We start from the raw sequence: 21,391 nt of genomic DNA, 5'->3' as shown, positions 1-21,391 counted from the left end.
CAAGGAGGTTTAACGGGAAGTACCTGAACTCTTAACTTTTGGAAGATGTCCATGTTTCCTCTGTAGTTGACTACACATAACAAAACACATAATCCTTATAGAAACCTTTTACCTGGAAATGCTGTACTAGCATGGAACATTAGTAGAGATTAGCTTTGTCCAACAATACAGTGAATTATACAGGCTATTATCCTGTTTTGTTCCTAATTGTATTTTGCATTCTGCAATGTATGATTAATTATCTATAAACACAAAGCACATACAACAGTTGCATAAAACATCATTGGAAGAGAAGTGGGGCAGAAGATACCAACAGAGAATGGTGGTATTAATCAAGTGTCAAGCCACACTCCACAAATCACTGTGAAAACTGGCCCTGTTGGGCAGCTTTCATGGGAAAGCTGGGGGAAGGGAAACACAAATCAGCCACACAGAAAGGGCAGAAAATTACACCCAACTTGTAATTGCAAGCCCTCCTGACAAGAAAGAAATAAAGGACAGCAGCAAGACCAGCTGATGCTTGGGTACTGTCAGTGGGGAATCAGATCCCACAGGGAAAAGCCTGAGATGCGCTCTCCCAAGGTTGCTTGTGCTGCTCAGAAGAACCAGCCCAACCCAAGGAAGAAGAAATGTTCCTAAGATCCATCTGATGGGCCAATACTGGCATTGAATGACTAATCATTCCTGTTAATATCAAGGATTTGTTGCTGATAATAGTACTGGAGTAATATTAGGGTAAGCTCCTGAAGACACTTATTGTATATCAGCAAATGGAAACAAGCACTGAGACTAAATTATAGTCTTGTTATACATAAAACTTTGGTTTATATTGTTGGGAGAGGGAGGAGAAAGACTGCATTAGAAGATGGTACAAGCTTTGCAGTAGGGATTGTGCCACCTTCAGTGACTACGGAGTTCCTCCTGTGACCTGCGTGTTGACACCACAGGAAAGAAGAAAAACGCCAGTAGCAAGGAAACGTAGGAGGCTTCCAGCTTTCCTGAGAAAACTGAACTGTAGTTTACCTCAATAGCTACAAGACCTCTTGTCAAACAAACCTGGGTTAGTGTAACTATACCTTGGCATTATGATTCCAAATCTGTCTCAGATAAATACATAATCAGTAGGATTTTTTAACAGCAAGCATCAACATCGGCCTGTGCGTCTCAGTCTAAATTAGATTACCTATTTATGATGCAACTGGATAAATTGCACTAGGAATAAACAACACCATAATGGCTTCTGCAGCTAGAGCTGTACCTTATGGTACACTTGAGGGTACTGCATCACTGTGATGCAATTTCAAGGATCACCAATCCTTGAAAACAAATGGAAAAAATTGTTAGTGATAGACAAAGACCGGACACGAGACTCAAATGGCTGGCTGAAGAGCAGTTAAATTCCTGAACAATTCTGATAGTGGATCTTTTAACATCCACATCTGAACTGAAAGCACAGAAGTTTAGTACCCCTTCAAATTAGAAAATTTTATTAACAAATGTAATTTTTCACTCACTTTGCCTCAGAGGCTTGTGTGGTCCTGTTCAAATGAAGATACCACTACAGAGAACAGGATTGCACTCACACAGCTATTCAAAAAAGGATATTAAACACCACATAATGTCTACAATGACTCAACTGCTGTTTTTCTATTTTAATAAAAAAATCAGTAAAATCTCTTATTTGCAAAGACAGGAGATAAATATAAGGAAAAGACAAGCTGATGACAGTACCAAACCTTATTTTGAGTTTATGCAAGCTCAATGACCAAAACATGGTCCATTTAGTAATATTATTATCTTAACACACACACTGAATATTATTATTCATGTTGTAGCAGCATTCAGAGATGCAGTCAAAACCGGAGCCTCTTTTTTTGGTATTACTGCATACATGAAGTAGAGGACAACATTGCCTCGTCAGACTGGCACTAAATGCTTGGGTTGGCAAAGCTGAAAGCACGTAGGTAGCTCTACCCATGAGAACATGAAATCCACAGGCTGGATTTCCACACACAGCACAGACTTTTCCATTGTCAGGATTTTTTAAGTCTTATCTTTTCTCAAGCCAGTTGGTGACAACTGAGTCACCAAAACCCTAGAGAAAATTATTGTCTCATTTGGGAATTAAGGATTTTTTTTTGTGATTCCTAGGGACTAACAAGAGAGACCCAAGATTCACACACTGAATACATCTAAACTCTTCCTGACAAAAAGAAACAAGCTGCAACAATTGTTCCCACAAGTTAGTTATCTTTTTTGTTGTTGCTGTTCTAGAAGAATAATACAGATTGCAATCTGAATTTGGTAGAGAAAGAACAAATAATAATTAACTGCTTAAGAGAGCTATTTCTCAAGCTAAATTAAAGATAGGCATCTTTGCTAAACTCACATGGTTCTTTGTTTCTAACAGCAAATGGTCTTGCCAGTAGCTTCTGAGAAAGAGCAGTCTGGATAGGACCATGTGATATACAGACTTCTAAGTTATAGTTATTTTCTCTTCCTCTCTCTTTAACAAAGCTTTCAATAGTTCTAACAATAGCATTGGGGATTGCTTCTGTACGCACCATATATTTATTTCCTGGATGATGTCCCGTTGATGTGGGTTTTGAGAATACTTCAAGTAAATTGTATAATTATAATTCTGCTTCACTACGTCATACTTATAGGTGTATTTTTAAATTTAACTTGTATAAAATTATACAGGTAGAAAGGAAGAAGCCTGAACTGCAAAATTTAGAGCACAGCAAAGCTTTAGCTGTATTTAAGATAAGAGGATTATTCCGCTGGTTGAAGCTGTCACACAGATAATTGCCTGTATTAAAAATAATCATTTGTAGTTAGTTTTAGTCATGAAATGCCATGACAGATTTAAAATAAGCAGTGATGTAAACAAGAAAATATAAAATTGAAGGAGAAATACATATTCTTTTTGTAGAAAAATATCTGTGATTTCTCATAGATGCAAAGAAGGGCTCTCTTGCCTTTGTCATTGAAAATATTTCTTTCCTAAAACATGTGGATTTTAAAACAAGAAAAGAAAAAAAGAAAAAAAAAAAAAGAAACCCGTTAAATACGAACAGAAACAAAATCTACTATTCACTATAAAGCACGGAAGTCAAATGTGCCTTAGAGGCAAATCCTTCCTGTGGCAGTGTGTGAATGATTCCTGTTAAAACCCCTTAGGTCCCACCAGAGGAAGGATATGAACCATTAGTAGTTGCTCAGACTGGCCTATGTGAGCACTGAGGCTAAAAAACATCATTATGTGAACTCCCGTTTTCTTTCTTGCTCACGGAGAGGGCTACAGTATTTTTATTGCTTAAACCAAGTGCCTCCATACATGCCATAGGAACAGCACCAACCTAAATTAAACAGCTGGGCTGTAATTAAATTTACGTGCAACTGAACCTCTGCTTGATAAAATAAATTTTAAAAAATCCCTGCTGTAAACAGGGAAAGCACAATCAACCCTTCTAAAAGTGTGCTCCACCAATTTTGTCATGCAAATGTTCTGAAGCCTTGATCTGCTCTTAGTACATGTAAGAAGACAGTTTTGCAAATAATTATTTCATAATTTTAATTAAAACCATAATTGTTCAATTTTAAACAGTTACTGGACATGTAAATTAAAACCCTTTTACAAGTGCCATAAAGTTTCTTCACATACACATGAACTTTCAATCTTCTACTCTTCTTACTCTAGAAATAACATTTTCCCTCTTAATGCAGTTAACAATTCAAAATCTTGCTTTTGTTGAGTAAAACATCAAGGAGTCTAGGAATATTTTGACCAAAAACTTCCACAAGCTCTGGCTTCTCTTAGTTTGAATTCTACTTTTTAAACACTCTTTTTTGATTTCTGAATACCAGCTTGTTTTCATCTGTCACTACTTTCACTTTGAATCACTGGAAAAACCTTCTTCAGATCTATATTTTCTCTGAGATATTTCACAAGGATTTTTCTGCATTGGTTAACATTTCTATAGGGATGACATTCCATGCAATATACATCTACTTATATGCTTTAGTTATTATGACAGTTCCTAAATATATAGTTTATTACCACTGTGAAGAACAAAATGTTTCTAGGTAAAATCTCCTCCTCTGTTCCACATCATTAATAAGCATTGCTCTCACTACTGCTTTCCAGTATGTTTTAAAGATGCTTATCACTGTATCCTGTAATTTCAGTACACCTTGGTTCATTTATCAATGATTCATTCATTTACCAATCATTCATTTATCAATGATTCAAAACCCAAATAACACCATTTTCAGAACGCAACTCAAACCTTCTTTCTCGAATTTCAAAACTACAATTAATTTGTTTCACTCTCTGAGGATGGGCTTTTCTTTATCCTTCAGTGAATATATTACTACTTACTTGCCCTTCTTCATAATACCCTGTGCCAGCTCCATAAAAAGTAGACAGATTTTAGTTGTGCTTTCTAGATTACTTGAAAAGCTCTCTCTCATTTCTGTTTTTCCAGGACACGGGTTCACCTTCTTTTCCCACAAAGTCTCCAAGTAAATGTAAAGAAACATACACCATTTGTCAGCTAACACGTGCCAAAGGTGTCAATAGTAATTCATGCCCTATACTTTCTGGGGGAATGTGCCTCCATTAAATATTAAAAACCAAAACCCACTGTCTTACCTGAAAGGTTCATACTCAATCACCTTGGTATGCTCCGGGTCTGTGGCTGCAAACACCTGTCTGATTTCTTGTGAACGAGGTTCAGCTATGTCTTTCAGTTTCTTGAGGATGAAACCAGTATCAGCGACAGAGAACTTAACAGAGGAAAACAAGACACAGAGATAAGAGAGAAAAGCACTATGCAACTTATGTAACAGCAAGAGTTATCAGGATGCAGGGCAAAGCTGAACGGTTAGTTTCTTCATTGTTTCATTTCAAATGCATAAATTTGCAACATGTTAAGTCTGGAGGGAAGCTTGCTACTGAAAAAAAACTTGCTTTCTACTGAGAATTAAATAACAAAACAAAAATCATGCATTCTCAGAGAGCTTATTGCAGACACATGAAAGGACATTCACTTTTGCTTCAAGCATTGTATTGTTAAAACTGAAGCAGTAACATTTGAAGGATAGATCTAATAACTTTGTCCTCCTTTTGTGTTGGTGCATGTCACTGAATTCTCAATTAATAAATTCTACCAGGTTAAAACTAATCTTTTCACCATTGGCTCGGATCAACTGTTCCAACAGATACACTCATTCATATTATGTAAAACATACTCAGAATTAGCAGATTGGAAATCAGTTAGGAAACAATTTTCCCTGTCATGTAACAAGAATGCTTATTTCTTCCTAAATAGACCATTAAAATAAAATTGAATTCAGATAAATAGAACTGGAGCACTTAGGCTTTCACCCTATATTCAGATTCTTGTGTAAGAGCTCTACCAAAGATTTATTTGCTATGTTCATCTTTACCATAAACGTCTATGTATTTAGTCATTAAACTGGAGCTGAGTCCAGATATTAATATCAGATATGCCCTTACATCTATCATGCTCCACCTCCTTTATAAAGCACAATGAATGGTCTGAAAATAGTTTTCTCTCATTTCTTGCAGTAAGAAATGTTCTTTTAACAAACAAGCACTTAAAATTTGGTATGACTGGTATTGAGGACTTCATCACAGAAGAGATGAGGCCTCACTCCCCATCATGCTGAAGTCTGTCCACAGAATTGTATCTGTTCAAAGAGACCTAGAAAAGTCCTGGAAGTATTGGAAGTCCTTATGACACTGCCAGAGCATTATAAATTGATCCACATTTAATTAATAAATCAGTGGTCGTAGGTAACATGCTCAAATTTAGAGAAGACTGCCACTGCATATGCAAAAACTGCTCCAAGTACAACACTGGCATGCAATGCCACGCAAGCCAGTGGTGTGGAGCAGCTTGACCAGCAATCAAAAAGACTTAGAGACAGCAACTTTTTCAGTCCTCTTGCCAAGACTTTATTGTCTGGGCCACAAGCACACAGCATTTTACTGAAAAAGAAAGGAACAGAGATTGAGAAAAGGCTGGGCAGAAGGAATCAATCTGCAGAGTATTTAAAATGGGCAAAGTGTCATCTACTTAAAAAACTGCCCTTTACATTGTCAAAGCAGTTGCTTTTACACCTTTTTTCCAAACTATATATTGCAAACACCTATGTAAACATCTAGTATCCGAGCAGCCTGGTGATAACTCCTCACTCACTTTCCCCACTTCTCTTGTAGCTGTCGACATTCCAGTAGTCACAATCTAGTTTTGTTTGGTTGTCTTGCTTATGCCTGAGTCAGACTTTATTATGTTGGATTCAATGCAAGTAAAATCAACCTTCGTGCCTGTGCTGCAGAAGACTACAAAGTTTAAGCAATTGAAACTGCTTCAGAGTTGATGAATCCATTTCCAAGGAGGCAGAGCAATGCCTTGTTTGAAAGAATCCTCTTCAAACCTTGATAATACCATTAGAGCTGTGCACAATGCAAATGTTCTGTTCAGAAGCAAATTCACGGTTTCCAAATACATCTTTTTTCATCAAATTGGAAAAGAAACTAAGTGTTGAAATGTTTTGAAAATTAGATTCTTCAAGTTACTTTCATTACAGGCTGTGATCAAAACAAAAAGATTCATTGATTTCTTTTCGCCCCTTAATTTAAGTGCAATACAATAAATACATCTTTGAAACAGAAAATTTATCTCATTTTCCAAAAGCAAAATATTCCATCTAGATTTCTTTCACCAGTGTTCAGAAAAGGTACTGATGTGTTGTGCCAAAAGGAAACCTCTGTCGATTCAGAAGGAAAAAGATTTCTAATTTTAGAAATAACTGAAATATATTAGTTTTTTTCCCTTCTTCTAACCGTCTTCTGTCTCTGCTCTTCTCTGATAATTGCTGAAGTTCTTGTGGTTTGAGTATGCAGCCCCGATGAACTGAGGTAAACAAGGTGTACCCTTACTTCTGGAACTGTTGCCAAAGGATCTGAATAAAGCATCTGTCCTTGGGAGAATAAAATGTTTTTTTCTACCAGCTGTTTTGAACTCTTCCCTGTGCAAAGAACATTTCAAAATTCACTTCAGATAAATGTTTTTAGTGTTGTTTCTTCCCATTTTGCAGATTTTATTTTGGTAATATACAATCATTCAGTCTGGAAAACTACGATTGCATTTATTTTCTTCAAGACAATCAATGCAAACAGCAGTTCCAAAGACCATTTACAACCTAATGATGCAGACTGCATTTTGGAGAATAGCTTTGATTTTTATTCTACTAAGAGTAAAAACAGTCCAGCAGTAAGAAAACATAATGTATATAGCTTTGTATTTTACTGCTTAAAGCATTTAGCAGTCGTAACATTTTACATCAACAAGCATTTGCAGACCTTCCTCATTACTTCAGGGAAGGCGGGGTGGTGCTAACTCCACGTTGCAAAGAAACCGCGCTGTGTTCTGCTATTTTCAGCAGAGTAAGCACAGCACGCGTGGCCAAAAGGCAATAATACAGAGTCAGACTGCATTTACCTCTACCTCAGCAGCACAGTGATGGCAAGATGACACTCTCAGTCCCCAAGACTACGCCAGGCCTACTGGCATGTGGGGAATCCTGCAGGTTCACTCACTGTGGTGAGTCGGTGGACAGGGAACAACTAAAACCTGCACTAAACCTTCTCCCTTCCCCACTCACAAAGGGTCTGGATTAAAAGGCAGAGAGCATTATCTCATAGCTCAATAAACCCTCCTGGATATTCTAACAAGCCTGAGTAATGGGCAGCTCTGCAGAAGGTCTGCTGAAGGCACAATTCAGGCTGTGACACCACCACGAGCTATGAAGCATATGCAGTGCTCCAAAGGCTTCAAAACACTGTCTAGTCCGAAGGGCGATGTTCAAGATCACACGGTGCTGAAACAACTATCAGAAGAGGGACTGGGATGCTGAAATGCCTTGGCTCCTGAGCTGCTGCATTGTTAAGATGCATCTCAAACCGACTGGTTCGGGACTGCACACAATAGGAATTCCCAAGTACACTAGGGTAATTTTTTTCAAATATTTCAGCACGAAGTTCATCATTTTAAAAAAATCTACATTTTTTACCAAATGAACATAAAATCCCACAAAACGCTCTGGGACTCTTCTTTCTTTTGATTTTCCATCCCTGTATCCGTTCTTTTTTTGACCTTTGTGGCAATTGCTGGAGGACAATCCATTTCTTCCTATTGGATATATTTCAGGTTTTTGTGAATGAGGGCTTTTTACCAGACATCTGTGTAATGACTGGTAGCAAAATGTACACATAAACAGAAGCAGTCCAGCTCTTTCTTTATTACTGCTCTCCCCTCTGCAGGCAACTCTAAAAGACAGTGAAACTCGGTACAAACTGTAAGCCCGAATTCCTGACTGTGATTTGAATTTCTAATATTAAAATGGAAATGTTCAGTAAAATAAATATGTATGAACACAAGTAAATCAAATCAGGGAATTCTCATCGGTAAGATTCTAAAGCTCTCCCCAGCTAGCATCTCCTACATCCACTGCTAGAGACAGAGCACTGGGCCATGAACTTTGGGTGAAGAAATTAGGTATAACCAATTCTGAAAAATATAACATAGATAAGATATAGTTCTTAAAACCAACAGAAAATAACAAGAGCCTGCTTCACCTCATTTGCATGCTTCTCCATATAGTTGATAGTGTACTCATCAGCATCCACCAAAAGAAAGTTGTGGCCATGGAAACAAACTCTGGCTCCAACAAACAGATCCTGAGCCTTGAAGTATTCAGATGGCTCACTCTTAAAGAGCTCCTGCCCAGGCTTCTTAATGCGACCTCTTTCCAAAAACTTCCCACCGAGTATCCCTATGGGAATAGAATTGTAAACAATTAATAGTGGCTTTGCTCAGGAAAAAAATAATAATAAAATAAAGTAAAGGAAACCAAAAAAACTACTCCAAACCGGTCTATATGTATATATTAGTTTTCATCCTTGAGTTTCTTGTCTCAAAATGTGTCCCCCCCTCCTTCTCATTGCTAAAAGAACAGCCTCTACCAGTGTCCACAGCAACAGTTACACTGTGCATATTCTGTGACATGTCTCATCTGAATGCCTGCCAAACACCTTCCCTTTTTTCTTTTCTCTAAAATGTGAGAGAAATTTGCCTCTTCAAATGGTTCCCATAACCCTGCTGCCAGCCTTGGGACTGACCCGTGAGAAATGTAAGATGCTAAATGCAAGATCCAGGCAATTATCCTTGAACTGTTAAAGTAAAAAAAAAAAAAAAGAAAGAAAAAAGAAAAAGAAAATCCACAACTTAGTATAATACAGTCCTACTAAGATCACGAATTCTGGTGCACTGTCATTCTAACTTGCTTTTAAGGGCTTTTGAATATGAAAAAGGCAAGAGTGACATGACACTATCTTCTACATACTCTTCTGCCAATGCGACTTACCTGTGATCTGTTATTTCCTTTCTGAGCACAGTATGTCACATTATTTCTTCTCACATTATAATGATTTTATTCATGCCACTGGAAACTGTACGTTGTGCTCAAGGGTATGTAAGATACTAAAAGGAACATTTTTCTTTCCATTAATATCTTCTGGTGTACCACAAGATTACATCACATTTACCAAGCTTTCTAGAAAACAGTCTGTCACATGTTTAGTTTCATCAGGGTATGTGTCCTACAACAACTCTGGAGTGCCTGGGGTTTGTTTCCTGTTTATATTTGAGCTTCCAAGCCGAAAGCCAAAAAGCATACTTCAGTAACATTTAATGATGTTTTACATATTAGGTAGTGATGCGAGTCCAATAAAAGGCTGATGAACAGTGTAATAAAATGCCATTTATAGTCAAAATTATAAATGAATGTGAAACCCAAACTACTTATTAAACCAGAGTTTGGATCAGATGTCTTACTTAATTGCTTTACTTGTACCATAAAAGCAAAAGACAAAAAAATACACTAGGGCAATGGTCAGGTCTAGCTTAAATCAAAAAACGATTCCAATCACTAATGTAACTCTAATCTTAACACATTCCTTTTTACCTAGCTATTAAAACAAATATGAAATTTTACATTATAGAATCCTGGCAAGTGTTTGCAATATTTAAACAAAATCGATCACTGTAAGACTGAAATTTCACTCCTGTCTCTGTTTTTCCCTTCAACCGCGCATTTGGATTGTAAACTTACCTTAATACCTCTGTCTGATAATTGGTTTTTAAATATTATGGGTGAGTACATTTCGAGTGGTATAAAGAAAAACAACCAAAAAAAAACTCATTAGGTTAGAGATTTTACACTGAAACCTGATGAGAAATTTTGATGGAAATCTACAAGAGTCGGGCTCAAAGCACAAAATAAACACCACAACCAAAGACCCTCTTCCATTAAGATCAGATCAGACTTTGCAGGTGTTTGTACAGCTGCTAGTTTGGTCTAGGGTAAAAAAAAGGGGTTGTGATCTCCTGCATGGGGAGCCAAAGTTCTCTTGCTTTGACCCCCATCTCAACAAGTGCTTCAAGATGTCCAACCCTGTGTATTTCAATTACAGATTCACACTATTACTAATAGCATGAAGTACTTCTCAGCAACTTTCAGGTCCCTGGACTTAGAAAAGTAAGAGCAACTGAGGTCTGAAACATTTTATTTGTCAATGTGTATCAATTCATGCAAATAAAACAGGAAAAGACAGCCCTTTGAACCTGTGCACCAGAGAGGGGGTAAAATTGTTATTCTGGGAGCCATTTACTATTTTAACTCATTCACTAAGAAGTGTCCAGCCTTACTCTTCTCACACCCTGTTCACTTCAACAACACTTCTGCTCCTCGCAAGAATGTTCCTCTCGTTCCCATTTTGCACGCCTTACCCTTTTTCCTAGCCTCTCATACCTGACCTCTGCAAAGCCTTCTCTTAACCTCAAAGAAACTTGGTCTCTCCTCCTTCAGATGTGACTAAAATGAGGGAAGAGGAAAGCAGAAGGAATAAAGGAAGGAAATGGGAACAAAGAAACTTCTGCAGTCCCAGACCTCTTTCTGACTTCTGCTCTATCCCTTCATCTCTACTTCTTATCCTGCCCCTTCAAGGCTGCTATCACTAAATGCCCCAGAGGGCAGTTCTTAGTCATATCCTTCCACGTAGTTCATCTTTTTGCCCTCTCTGAAACAGTCAGCTTCTCCATCACCTTTAACAACCCAGGAAAGTTGAAAACCAATTTGCTGATACTTGCCTTTTGTACGTGTCTGAAAGCATTTCTTATTGTTGGTATGCAAACTTGCTCATTTACAGTTTCATGTTTTGTTTACTAGCAATAATTAATGGGGCCCCAGCTGCAAACCTAGCATATATTCTTACTCCAAAATAAAAGGAAGCCAGGGAATAATCTCTGACCTTGCAACCATGCTGCTGCCAACCCGAGTGACTCACCACATCTGCACTGCACAGTGCGTGGGTCTGCTCCGGGTGCTATGCGATAAACTTGGGGTCTTAAGACACAGATAGCACTTTTGTGTGTTCAAACTGCTTGGAGGTATGCGAGGGCTGTGCTGTGGTCTAAATGAGCAGTGTTTTACAGCAGAAAACCAAGGGCATGTATTGCAGCACCTGGGTGTGGCAGAAGAGCCTGGGAAGGGTTTTTGAGTGTGCAAAACCTCCTGGGATAGTGTTAGATAACTGATAAGGGTGGAGCAAGCCAAACCTGATGCAGCCTTGTCCTCACTGCCTTGCAGGCGGGTTTTCTGGAGCTAAGCATCCTCCAGGAGGGGCCCTGGGCTCTGTGGGGCCCTGTTGTCTAGTTGGAATGGTGCAAAGGAGTGAACCAGGAGTCACTGACAGGCAACACAGATGATAGGGATCCAAGATTCAAACTCTTCCCTGGACTTCAATTTAACAGTGCAGCTGTACCCTTAGCATCCTTTGTGTCTCCAGACATAAAGCAAGCCAGTCAAACACGTCATGCTCTAGTGCAGAACTGAGCTGCTCTTGAGCCTCTCGGCGGCATCACTTAACAAATACACATACATGTGTGTATATCTTTAGCTGTATAAAAGAAGTTGTATAAATTAAAAGCTACTGGATGGAAGAAAACTATTAAAATAATAATGACAGGACACTGCTGCCATAAAGCAGTGTTAGATCTTTAAGCTACACTTGAGCAGGGCTACCCAGGAATGGTCAGTGAAGCCTATTCAAGGGCTCTGCACATTTTCAAAACATTCCTCAGAGAACTGCTTGTATTCAGATGGTGGGTGGGGTCTCTGTTTATGCATTCATAATATAGTTTGATACAAGGACAGATGCCATTAGAAGTTCCTTGCATTGAAAAGGCTCAGGTCTTCCCTGAGAGAGGGCACTCTAAATGACTTAGTAGCACCACTGGCATAGAAAAAGTTGTCTAGGAATACAGAAGGATCTACATATTCACCACACCTTCACTTTTCACTAATGCGATGTTCATCACAGGTCTGACATGGACTAATACAAAAAAACCATTTTCAGTAAAGGCTTAGAAGTAAGGATACAAGGACACTCAGCCCTTAACTATAAGCTGAATAACTGAACCTCAGCAAGTCAACTGCTGCCACCAGAGCCTAAAGCTAAGGAGAATGAACAATCCTTCCTGAGACAGTCTTTGCTGTAGACAGTGAGCTGTACCTGCTCTCAGGGTACCGAGCAGGTCAGTACTAAGCACAGTGAGCTGGTCACCATTGCAGGGCATACCTGAAATAACAAACTAAGGCTCTCTGTGCCAAGAAGGTGGTAGAGAACAATTCAAACAGTATCAAAAGAGCTAGTCAAGGAGGTTCCACAGAAGCCTTATAATGTAACTAAGGAAACCTTCCATTCATGTTTTTCTCTTGTCTTTGAGAGAATATGATTTCCTGATTTTTTTCTCCCAAGGATTTTATCAGAGGCTGACAGCAATCAGTCCTTCAGCTGCACATCTTTAGAGGGGCCAGAGCACTTCTGGATGTTAACTAATGTGAAACTGTTGCTACAGATGTTTTGTGGTCTTCACAGAAACAGGCTAATCTCTCCAACAGAAATCCACTTAGCCAAGGCTCCCCCACCTCTCTGAGTTACAGCATGACTTCCTGCCATCCTTCCCAGTGTTGTGCCAAATACATACACACAAACACACATGCAGTCTTGTACCACAGGGCAACATTCACTCTTTAGATGCTCAACACTGCATGATTAATGATAACGTATATTAAAAGTTGTCACAGCTGTTTTGCCTTCGTGAGCTGATTCTATACGAAGGACGTTATGTAGGTGTCATAACACCATAACACTGTCTTGCAAAACAAATGATTTACTCTTTCATTCTTAATGTCTTAAATTTCCTGTTCCTTTTTCACACCAATTACAATACAATTCCTGTATGTTATCTACAACAAAAGCAACTGCTTAAAGGCCAAATTTGCAAATTAAAATGTAATAAAAGTTCTAATACATTAAACTTCCAGTTCCCAAAGGACATTGTGAAGTGCTGTCATACAATGAACAGCATTATTCTGAGCGATGAAGATTATAAATTATTATGACATCCAGCTATGTAAGATAATGCAGAAGAGCTGCTTATGTAATTCCCACTGCATTTAAAAAGCCGCATCCCTGCTTCTGCTAGTGCTGACTCCAGCCACAACGTTTACTGTAAACTGTAATCAAATGAGCAGGGCAACTGAGACTGATTGCAAGACATTACTACGTCTTACCTGAGTTTCGCTGTGCATGTTCATAAACTGAAATGGTGTCATCACTCAGGAAGTAGCAAATAATGAATTTGCGATCCTTGTCGATGGGACTATCAGTAACAAATTTTGCAAGAAAGCGCAGTATGTTACTTTCCAGACCACTTCTAAAAAAGATGTAAGAAATTAAAAACAGAGTGTGAGAAAAGTTTTCATCACTTAGAGATGCATTCCCCTGAGATTTTAAAAATATATTAATTGTGTTATTCCTGGACCAAGGAGGGGAATGGCATAAGGTTCCCTATTTTTCTAAAAAATCATTTTCAGCTTAAATTAACTGAACCAACAAGACTCAGCCAGATAGAAAGGAATTATTTTCAGGGAAAATTGCTTCTCTGCCAAAGCTCTGAAATGAATTTGTATTCAAATTCAGTTGCAAATGAGGCTTCAAGTTTCTTTCCAGAGCATTTATAGAGGAAAAATGTATTTAATGTGTATATTTTCAAATCAAATTCTGAATGGCAATACATACAAGGATCTACCTCCATGAAATCAGGCCTATCAGATGATCTTACTAGTTGGGTATTTGTTATGTTTTACATAATGTACAGTACCACCATATGCACTACCAAGTCTTTTCCTAATAGCTTTCTTCTTTTATGGAGGATTTACATGTGGTTACTGTTTCTCTAGCATGTCAATTTGCTGCTTTGTGGTCTTCACAGAAATATGCTAATCTCCCCCACAGGAATCCACTTAGCCAAGGCTCCCCTACCTCTCTGAGTTACAGAATGACTTCCTGCCATCCTTCCCAGTGCTGTACCACATAGCCACATTTCCACTTTGGCCTTAACAACCATTGCCTGTTGAGGCATTATGGAAAGTAAAGGGTTAATGCTTTAAAACATTGTTGTGGCAGAGTGCATGAAAATTGGCAGAGAAGAGTAAATGCTAGAAAGTCAAACATAAAGAACAAATCACTGTTGGACTGCTGTATCATTCAAAATTCCTGACTAATTCCTGGACTACTACTTCCATGAAACTGCCACTGAAGACAGCAGGAGAGAATGAGGGATGGGAGGGACAGAAGATTTGCCTCCTCAAAAAGAAATTTTGCTGAGGTCTGAGAAAATTGGGGTTCCATGTCAGTAAACTAGTCCTCATGCACCTGTCCCTTAAACCTCTGATGAACTCCATATTTTGCCAAAAAATGACATCTGTACTTAACATCCATTGCCTTCACAAAAAGAAATAATAACCAAAAAAAGGTTAGAATTATTTTTCATCAAAATACCTGTCTCTCTCCATGAATTTCTTGAAATCTTTTTGGGGAGGCTTGGGAAGAAGACCCATACAGGAGCATAACGAATCCTCTTCAGAACCAAATCCAGTATATGGTGGAAATGTTTTTTCTGGTTTTGGTGGTGGTGGAGTTTTATATTGAACAGGGGTGAAATCCTCTGCAACAAAGACAGCAAGAGCTATTTATTATTGTTCTTATGAAGTCATTCTACTAAGGATTTAAACTTCCAGTATGAATACTTATTTCTGTACTTATTTCTGCCTATTTCTGTAACAGAGCACTAATCAAAGTCAAACCAGGATCCCTCCTACTGCTACAGAGCAGAAAAAGACCACAGAAGCCAAAAGCGAAATTATTGTTTCTTCATGGGTTGCAGAATTTTACCTATAATCTTAAAATGTTTTACAAAAATCATTAACATACACAGGCAAAAGAAATGACAAATGTAGTTTCAAAATGGGATAGAACAATAAATTAGCAATTCTAAATTTATTTTTTTAGTTTTATCCTTTGAGACTCTTTGCCCTCTGCTTATCCCAGGAGGAAAATAAATACATAAATAAATAAAATTTTATTCATTGTTCATATCATGCATATATGAGAAGAATTTTTAAAGTTTATGTACATCTTGGTACACTGACGCCAATAGCTTCAGTCCACATCTCAACTTCATCCAGAGTTGTGGAAGGTTCATTTTCACTCATTTTCCCCACTCTGAAAACTTTTTTCACAGTGATGAATGGTCCTGACCTACCCCGGATACATAGCCTGCATTCACTTCCAATGTGCGTTGCCCCCAAAAGCCCTGCTGCACTAAGGTCTCTCCTTAATCCTGTATTGGTGAGAACCTTGCTGCTCCATCTGGCCCCTTATTCCTTCCCTGAGCTGCTTCACAACACAACTTCCAGCTTCCAATGAGGTCTGCATAAAAATTCAACAGAGTAAATACAGAGTTTTCTGGTCAAATACAGTGAATGGAAAATGGAAAAGGTGAAAAGAGAAAAGCAACTTATAGATGGGGGAAATAGATGGGCAGACTTGAAGCAAATTAAGCCATAAATCAAAGGACCTTAGTACAAATCAGGCTGGATGAGACCTCAGGAGTGTGGTCTCCTACTCAGGACAGGGTCAGCCCCAGGCTGGACCAGGCTGCTCAGGGCTGTGTCCAGGTGGGGCATGAAACATCCCTGGATGGAGCCTGTTCAGCCTGCCCTGGGCCCAGCTGACCTTAGGAAGGAATTTTTTTAATACCCATTCTGACCGTCTCTGGTTTCCATTTATGCCCATTGTCTCATGCCCTCCTGCCAGCAATGTCTCCATGGTTGGGTACAGGTGGCTGTTTGTGCCCTCCGCCTGTTCCCCAGGCTGAGAAACCATGATCCCTTGGCTGCTCCTCCACCCTGACCATCCTAGGGCTTCCCCCAAACTCACCTTGGCTGGTCCATGCCTTTCCTGTACTGACCAACACAAAAGAGAACACATTATCTTGATGAGGTGCGATGAGCACAGAGCAGAGGGGGACAGCCACCTCCCTTGATTTTCACACAGCTGCTCTCCGTGCTACCCAGGCTGCAGTTGGCCACCACAGCTCTGGTGCCCACCACAGCCTGCAGGGCCTTTCCTGCCCCAGCACGGGTGCAATGAGAAGGTTGGAGAGCTTGCTGTGGTCCAGCCAGCACAGCACTGCCCAGGTGGAGCAGTGCCACCTCCATGCCTGGGCTGGCCAGAGGTGCTGCTCCAAGGAACCGAGAGCTACCCGGGCTGCCAGGTGTAGGATAAACACGTCGGGTAAACTGGAGGGAGAGGAAGCTGGATCACAGTCTGCAGCCCAGGAGGCAAAGAGTGATGTTAACTGACCAGTGTATTAAACTTCACCCCACAAAATAAAGTTGTTGTTTTTTCTCTAAAACTTAAATTTGCTACAGAGAACTCAAGAGAGATGAATAACTTACACTTGTAGCTTGGTTTTCAGTACAGTTGAGGGGAATGATAAAACTGGTGTTGCTTTAAATGTTTTCTGAAGTGGTTTGTTATTAAAATGTTTTAAACAGAAATATGTCAGAAGATCAGAGCAACCTACTCTTTTAAACTCTGACTTGCCTAGTAGCAGTATGAAGCTGAAAAATACAAAAAGAATTCAGATGCCAGAGTTTTTCTTTAACGTGAAACACAATGTGATTTTCTTTGGCCTTTATCTGTTACAATATGGTCTAATGGAAATGCTAATACCTTTCCCTGAATCAGGAGACAGGGGGGTTGCAAAAACATGCCAACATTTTTTTTTCCATAAAAACTGTGTGTGCCCTTTCTGTAACTCGGAAGTACAAAGGCCAAGCCCATAAGCAAAATTCCACTCAGAAATTTTCTAAGCTTCAGAGGCAAACAATAAATGTATGTGTAAACATGCAGCAAAATATGATTTTCTCAATACTGGTTGTGACAAAACTGCTTCTCAAGGCATTTTCAGTGTGCCATGTTATGTAACCTATACATGCAGTTCTTGGTACAATAAATGCTATGTATGTAAATCAACATATTGAGACAGAAAATAAAAACAATACCCACTGGTATTGATTCTGCATGCCGAGTTGGTGCATGTTGAGTTACTCCAAAATTACCCCTGTAGTTGCCAACAGAAATATATATATATATATATATTGGTTTCATAATATAGGTTTTTCTTCTGCGACGTGGAACACACACAAACCCGAAACCTCGATTAAGATCTCTCCTGCACTCCAACACTGCCACCTAGTGCGTGTGCGGCAGATGGGACAGGGAGAGCCACGCATGTCACTCGCTTCTCTTGCTCGGGTGGCATGAAGGCAGCAGTAAAAGCTGTAATCCGTAGGCAATACAGCCGTACTAATAAGGCATGATGCAAAGAAATGCAATGGCTTTCAGCTGTGTCAGACTGCAGCCGGCTCCTTTATCACCTCCCAAGTCTCTTCAGGCAGTTGCAGGACGTTGGTAAGCCAGCTCTCCTGAACGGCTTCATAACCTAGGCTCTTCGTGTTATTTAGAAATATAAACAACATTTTTTATTACGCACTATGTTAAGCTGCATTAATATTTCCCCCTCGACGGCTGGATGCTTGGAACACCGTATTTTTAGCAGAACCATAAACTCCACTTTGTACAGCTTTAAATAACACGCTTCCTGCCAACACCGTTTGGAAAGGCAGGATGTCCAGCTGAAATTGTAAACTCAAAAGACAAGCGAATGCATTTACATGCAGGTCACAGTACATGCACATTAACACTCATGCATAAGGCATTCATTAAGAAATGCTAAAGCATTTCCCTTTACATGTATTTTAGCATATACTGATGAAAATCAGACGGATAAACTGAAAGGAAACTACAAATTAAGAAGAATATTGCGTTAGTCCCAGAGAGTATGTTAAACAATCACAACCCAAGCATGGGGTGAACTAAATCTGGAGAGAAATTCAGGGCTTTATTTCTCATCCTTTCCCCAGCATAAAACGATCTTGCTTCATTCAGATTCACTAGAGAGAATAATGCAAACATCTAGTCTTGTGCCACCTACAGCTTCCATGATTTTAAAGGATTATGTATGCAGATTCTCTCCTGTGAACGAGGAAATTCAGAAAGAATTTTACATAGAGAAACAGGGTTTAGCAGACTAGCTAAAAACTTGTTTCTGCAACTTTTGAACAGCCAGGTAGGTGCATTAGACTAAGAGCTATGAACACGTTCCAAACTGTTTTCATCTTTGCTCTGCCATGCACCATGAGGGCAGTATCAGACAGACAACTTGCACTTACACAGAAAATGCACCCCTCTCAAGGTTATCACTGTTTCTTAAGAAAATTACTTACGTCCATTCTGGAAAAGAAATCAATGCTCTTTTCTTCTAGGCGGTAACATTTTCAATGTGAATTTACAGCGGGTAGCAGATAAATTGAAAGTCTTGGGTTACAAATTTCTAGTTCCAGAAAGAATAGTAGAGATATTTTCCCCATGGACTGTTTCACCCCTTATTACTGCATCAATTGATACCCAGCAGGAGATGTGCTGCCACTGTGGTGTTTATTTCACCTAGTATATCAAACATTTATCACACACTAGTAACTTTTTCTCATGGCATCAAAACCTGAGTGAGAGTTGAACAAGCACTGGAAACACCAAGAACCAAAAACAAATCCAGTCTCTTCTTTAGCATACAATTTGAAGATGACACAGCCGTCTCAGTAAGAAAAACTGACTTCCTCAAAAATGATTTGTTGCCACAGAGGCAGCATTAAGCTAGCTTGAATGAGATTTTGTCTGCTTTCAGTTTCAATAGACATTGTGGGATCATAATATACACTGTAAGATTACCTTCTGCCCTCAGCTGATGAACCGTATGAAAACCCTCACATGTTAGATAAAAACACATTTCAAGGAAGAGTAAAGTTGTATATATTCTGGATCAGAGTGATAACCATATTGAATATCAATATATAACAGGCAGGCAAGAAATTCTACCTTCAGAGGTAAAGAACAGTCATATCTAAGCGTTACAGCCAGGAACAGGAGAGAGAAATCCCACTAGCCTTGGACAACAGAGGAAGTGGAGTTAACCTGGGGGGCTGACATTGCTAACATGATGTTCCTTATATATAAGAGGTATAAGAAACAGCCAACACTTGGTTTTCATGAGTGTTTCACGACTTAGGTAAGAGGTAAAATAAGAAAGCAGAACCAACATCTTCATGACTTTTACATGCAGCAATTAAAGCAAATCCAGTCTTCACAAAATCATGTGTGCAGCTAAAACATGAGAGTGTTTGTCTTGATTCAAAGAAAATCTCCTCTTAGAAAGTCCTACTTCAAGATTATTCCGGTTACCTGAGGGAAAAAAAGGCATCTGCAAATGCCTGTAGCACTCCCTGTGTATATTTAGATCCCACAGCTCAGCCTCAACCACACTTAATGGAGAGGTTAGACGCCAGAGAGATTCTGATCTCCAACGAGTTCAGTGAAAATTGGCAGCAGGCTTTAATGCCCCCACTGAGGGAAAAGCAAGAAGTCAGCTGTTATCCAGCAGCAGCTGCCTGGCCAAAAGCACACATGTACTGGCCAGCCGCTCACGCTGCACGCTACTCTGCCCAGGCAGCAGGTCAGAGAGGGAGCCTGAGAAATGAGGGGGTGGGAGGGCGAGGAGAACCGCGACATGAGAGGGATCACAGGGTGCTGCGAAAAGGCGTAACAGACAGGCCTGGGAGGTGCCGGGACATTGAATAAAAATCAGCAGGAAACCAGATTTTACTGGTTTTGTTCCTGAAGGAACAATCTGTTGTTTAAGAAAGGACAATTTATACTCAACTCAGTGCTGAGATACTGTATTTAGTTGGAATAACGAGTGTCAGCTTCCCACCATTGCACATCAGTGTATTTCACATTTCAGCTGAGTGACCACAACATCTATATGTTGGCCACAACACATGGCTACAGAATATTTTTCTCCTTCTCTGCAGCTTCAGTAACAGATCTAGACAGATAATATCATGCATTAAGCTATTTTTTTCTCGAATTCACAGCACTGTTACATGACAGTAATGTCATTAGCTTCCTACTGAAGGGCATTAGCCATGTTTACCCATGGAAAAGCTCTCCTTCGCTTTTCACAAACGCTATGAAGAGTAAAACAGGCAGAAACAACATTGGAAATATATCAGATACCATAATCATGCACTTCAAGGGAAATCCAAACTGCCCTTAATTCTCCTAAAGGGCAAATTCCATTGGCAAGCAACCGATGCTGAAACTGCAGAGTCAAAAATAAATGTCGGCTTCTTTAATGGCTTTGGCAGAAGAGTATAAATTGAAAGGGAGTAACGTGAAAACACAATAACAAACAGCTGGACTGATGCTGTGAGGTACTGAGAACTGTGCCTTGATGCAAGAACTCATTTATCCACTTGCTTACTCTTACCCAAGTAAATGGTCTCTCCAGATTCAAACTGCAATTAAGTATGTTTCAGTGTTTAATTGGATTGGGGCAGAATGCTGGGCACTTTGTGGGATCAAGCCCACCGAGAGTACCTTGTATGTCCACCAGAAGCAAACAAAATCAGTAACACACTAAGAATAAAAGGCCATCCCCTCTTCCCTTGAAACCTAACTGCTTCTAAGACAAAAAACTACCCCGATTCCACTCCCAGATCCTACTAACTAAAAAATCATGCCAACATTTTCTTTAACTTTGATAGGGAAAACAGGAAATAATTTCACAGCAAATCATGAGAATCTCTTAGCTCTTAGAAAGTGTGTATTTTCTGTGAACATGACAGGCATCATCAAGACTGATTTTTTTGTGTGTGTTAGCCACACTCTCTGCCACCATATATCTTTAAAGTTATGTGCAAAACA

General features: G+C 39.4%; 1 protein-coding gene across 5 annotated transcripts in view; it reads right to left on the bottom strand.

The window, feature by feature from the left end:
• EFHC2 (EF-hand domain containing 2) overlaps positions 1–21,391 on the bottom strand; it is a 58,111-nt gene that overhangs the window by 11,023 nt on the left and 25,697 nt on the right. For all 5 annotated transcript variants that reach the window (XM_040545484.1, XM_040545486.1, XM_040545488.1 and 2 more), the window contains exons 8-11: positions 15,002–15,167; positions 13,732–13,874; positions 8,672–8,868; positions 4,658–4,791 (exon numbers count right to left, since the gene is read on the bottom strand). In XM_040545484.1, the coding sequence (XP_040401418.1) occupies positions 4,658–4,791; positions 8,672–8,868; positions 13,732–13,874; positions 15,002–15,167 (640 nt within the window). The remainder of the gene's footprint in view (positions 1–4,657; positions 4,792–8,671; positions 8,869–13,731; positions 13,875–15,001; positions 15,168–21,391) is intronic.

This window comes from Cygnus olor, chromosome 1 (assembly GCF_009769625.2).
Source record: "Cygnus olor isolate bCygOlo1 chromosome 1, bCygOlo1.pri.v2, whole genome shotgun sequence".
Classification (NCBI taxonomy): domain Eukaryota; kingdom Metazoa; phylum Chordata; class Aves; order Anseriformes; family Anatidae; genus Cygnus; species Cygnus olor.
This window is presented reverse-complemented; position numbering and strand designations above follow the sequence as displayed.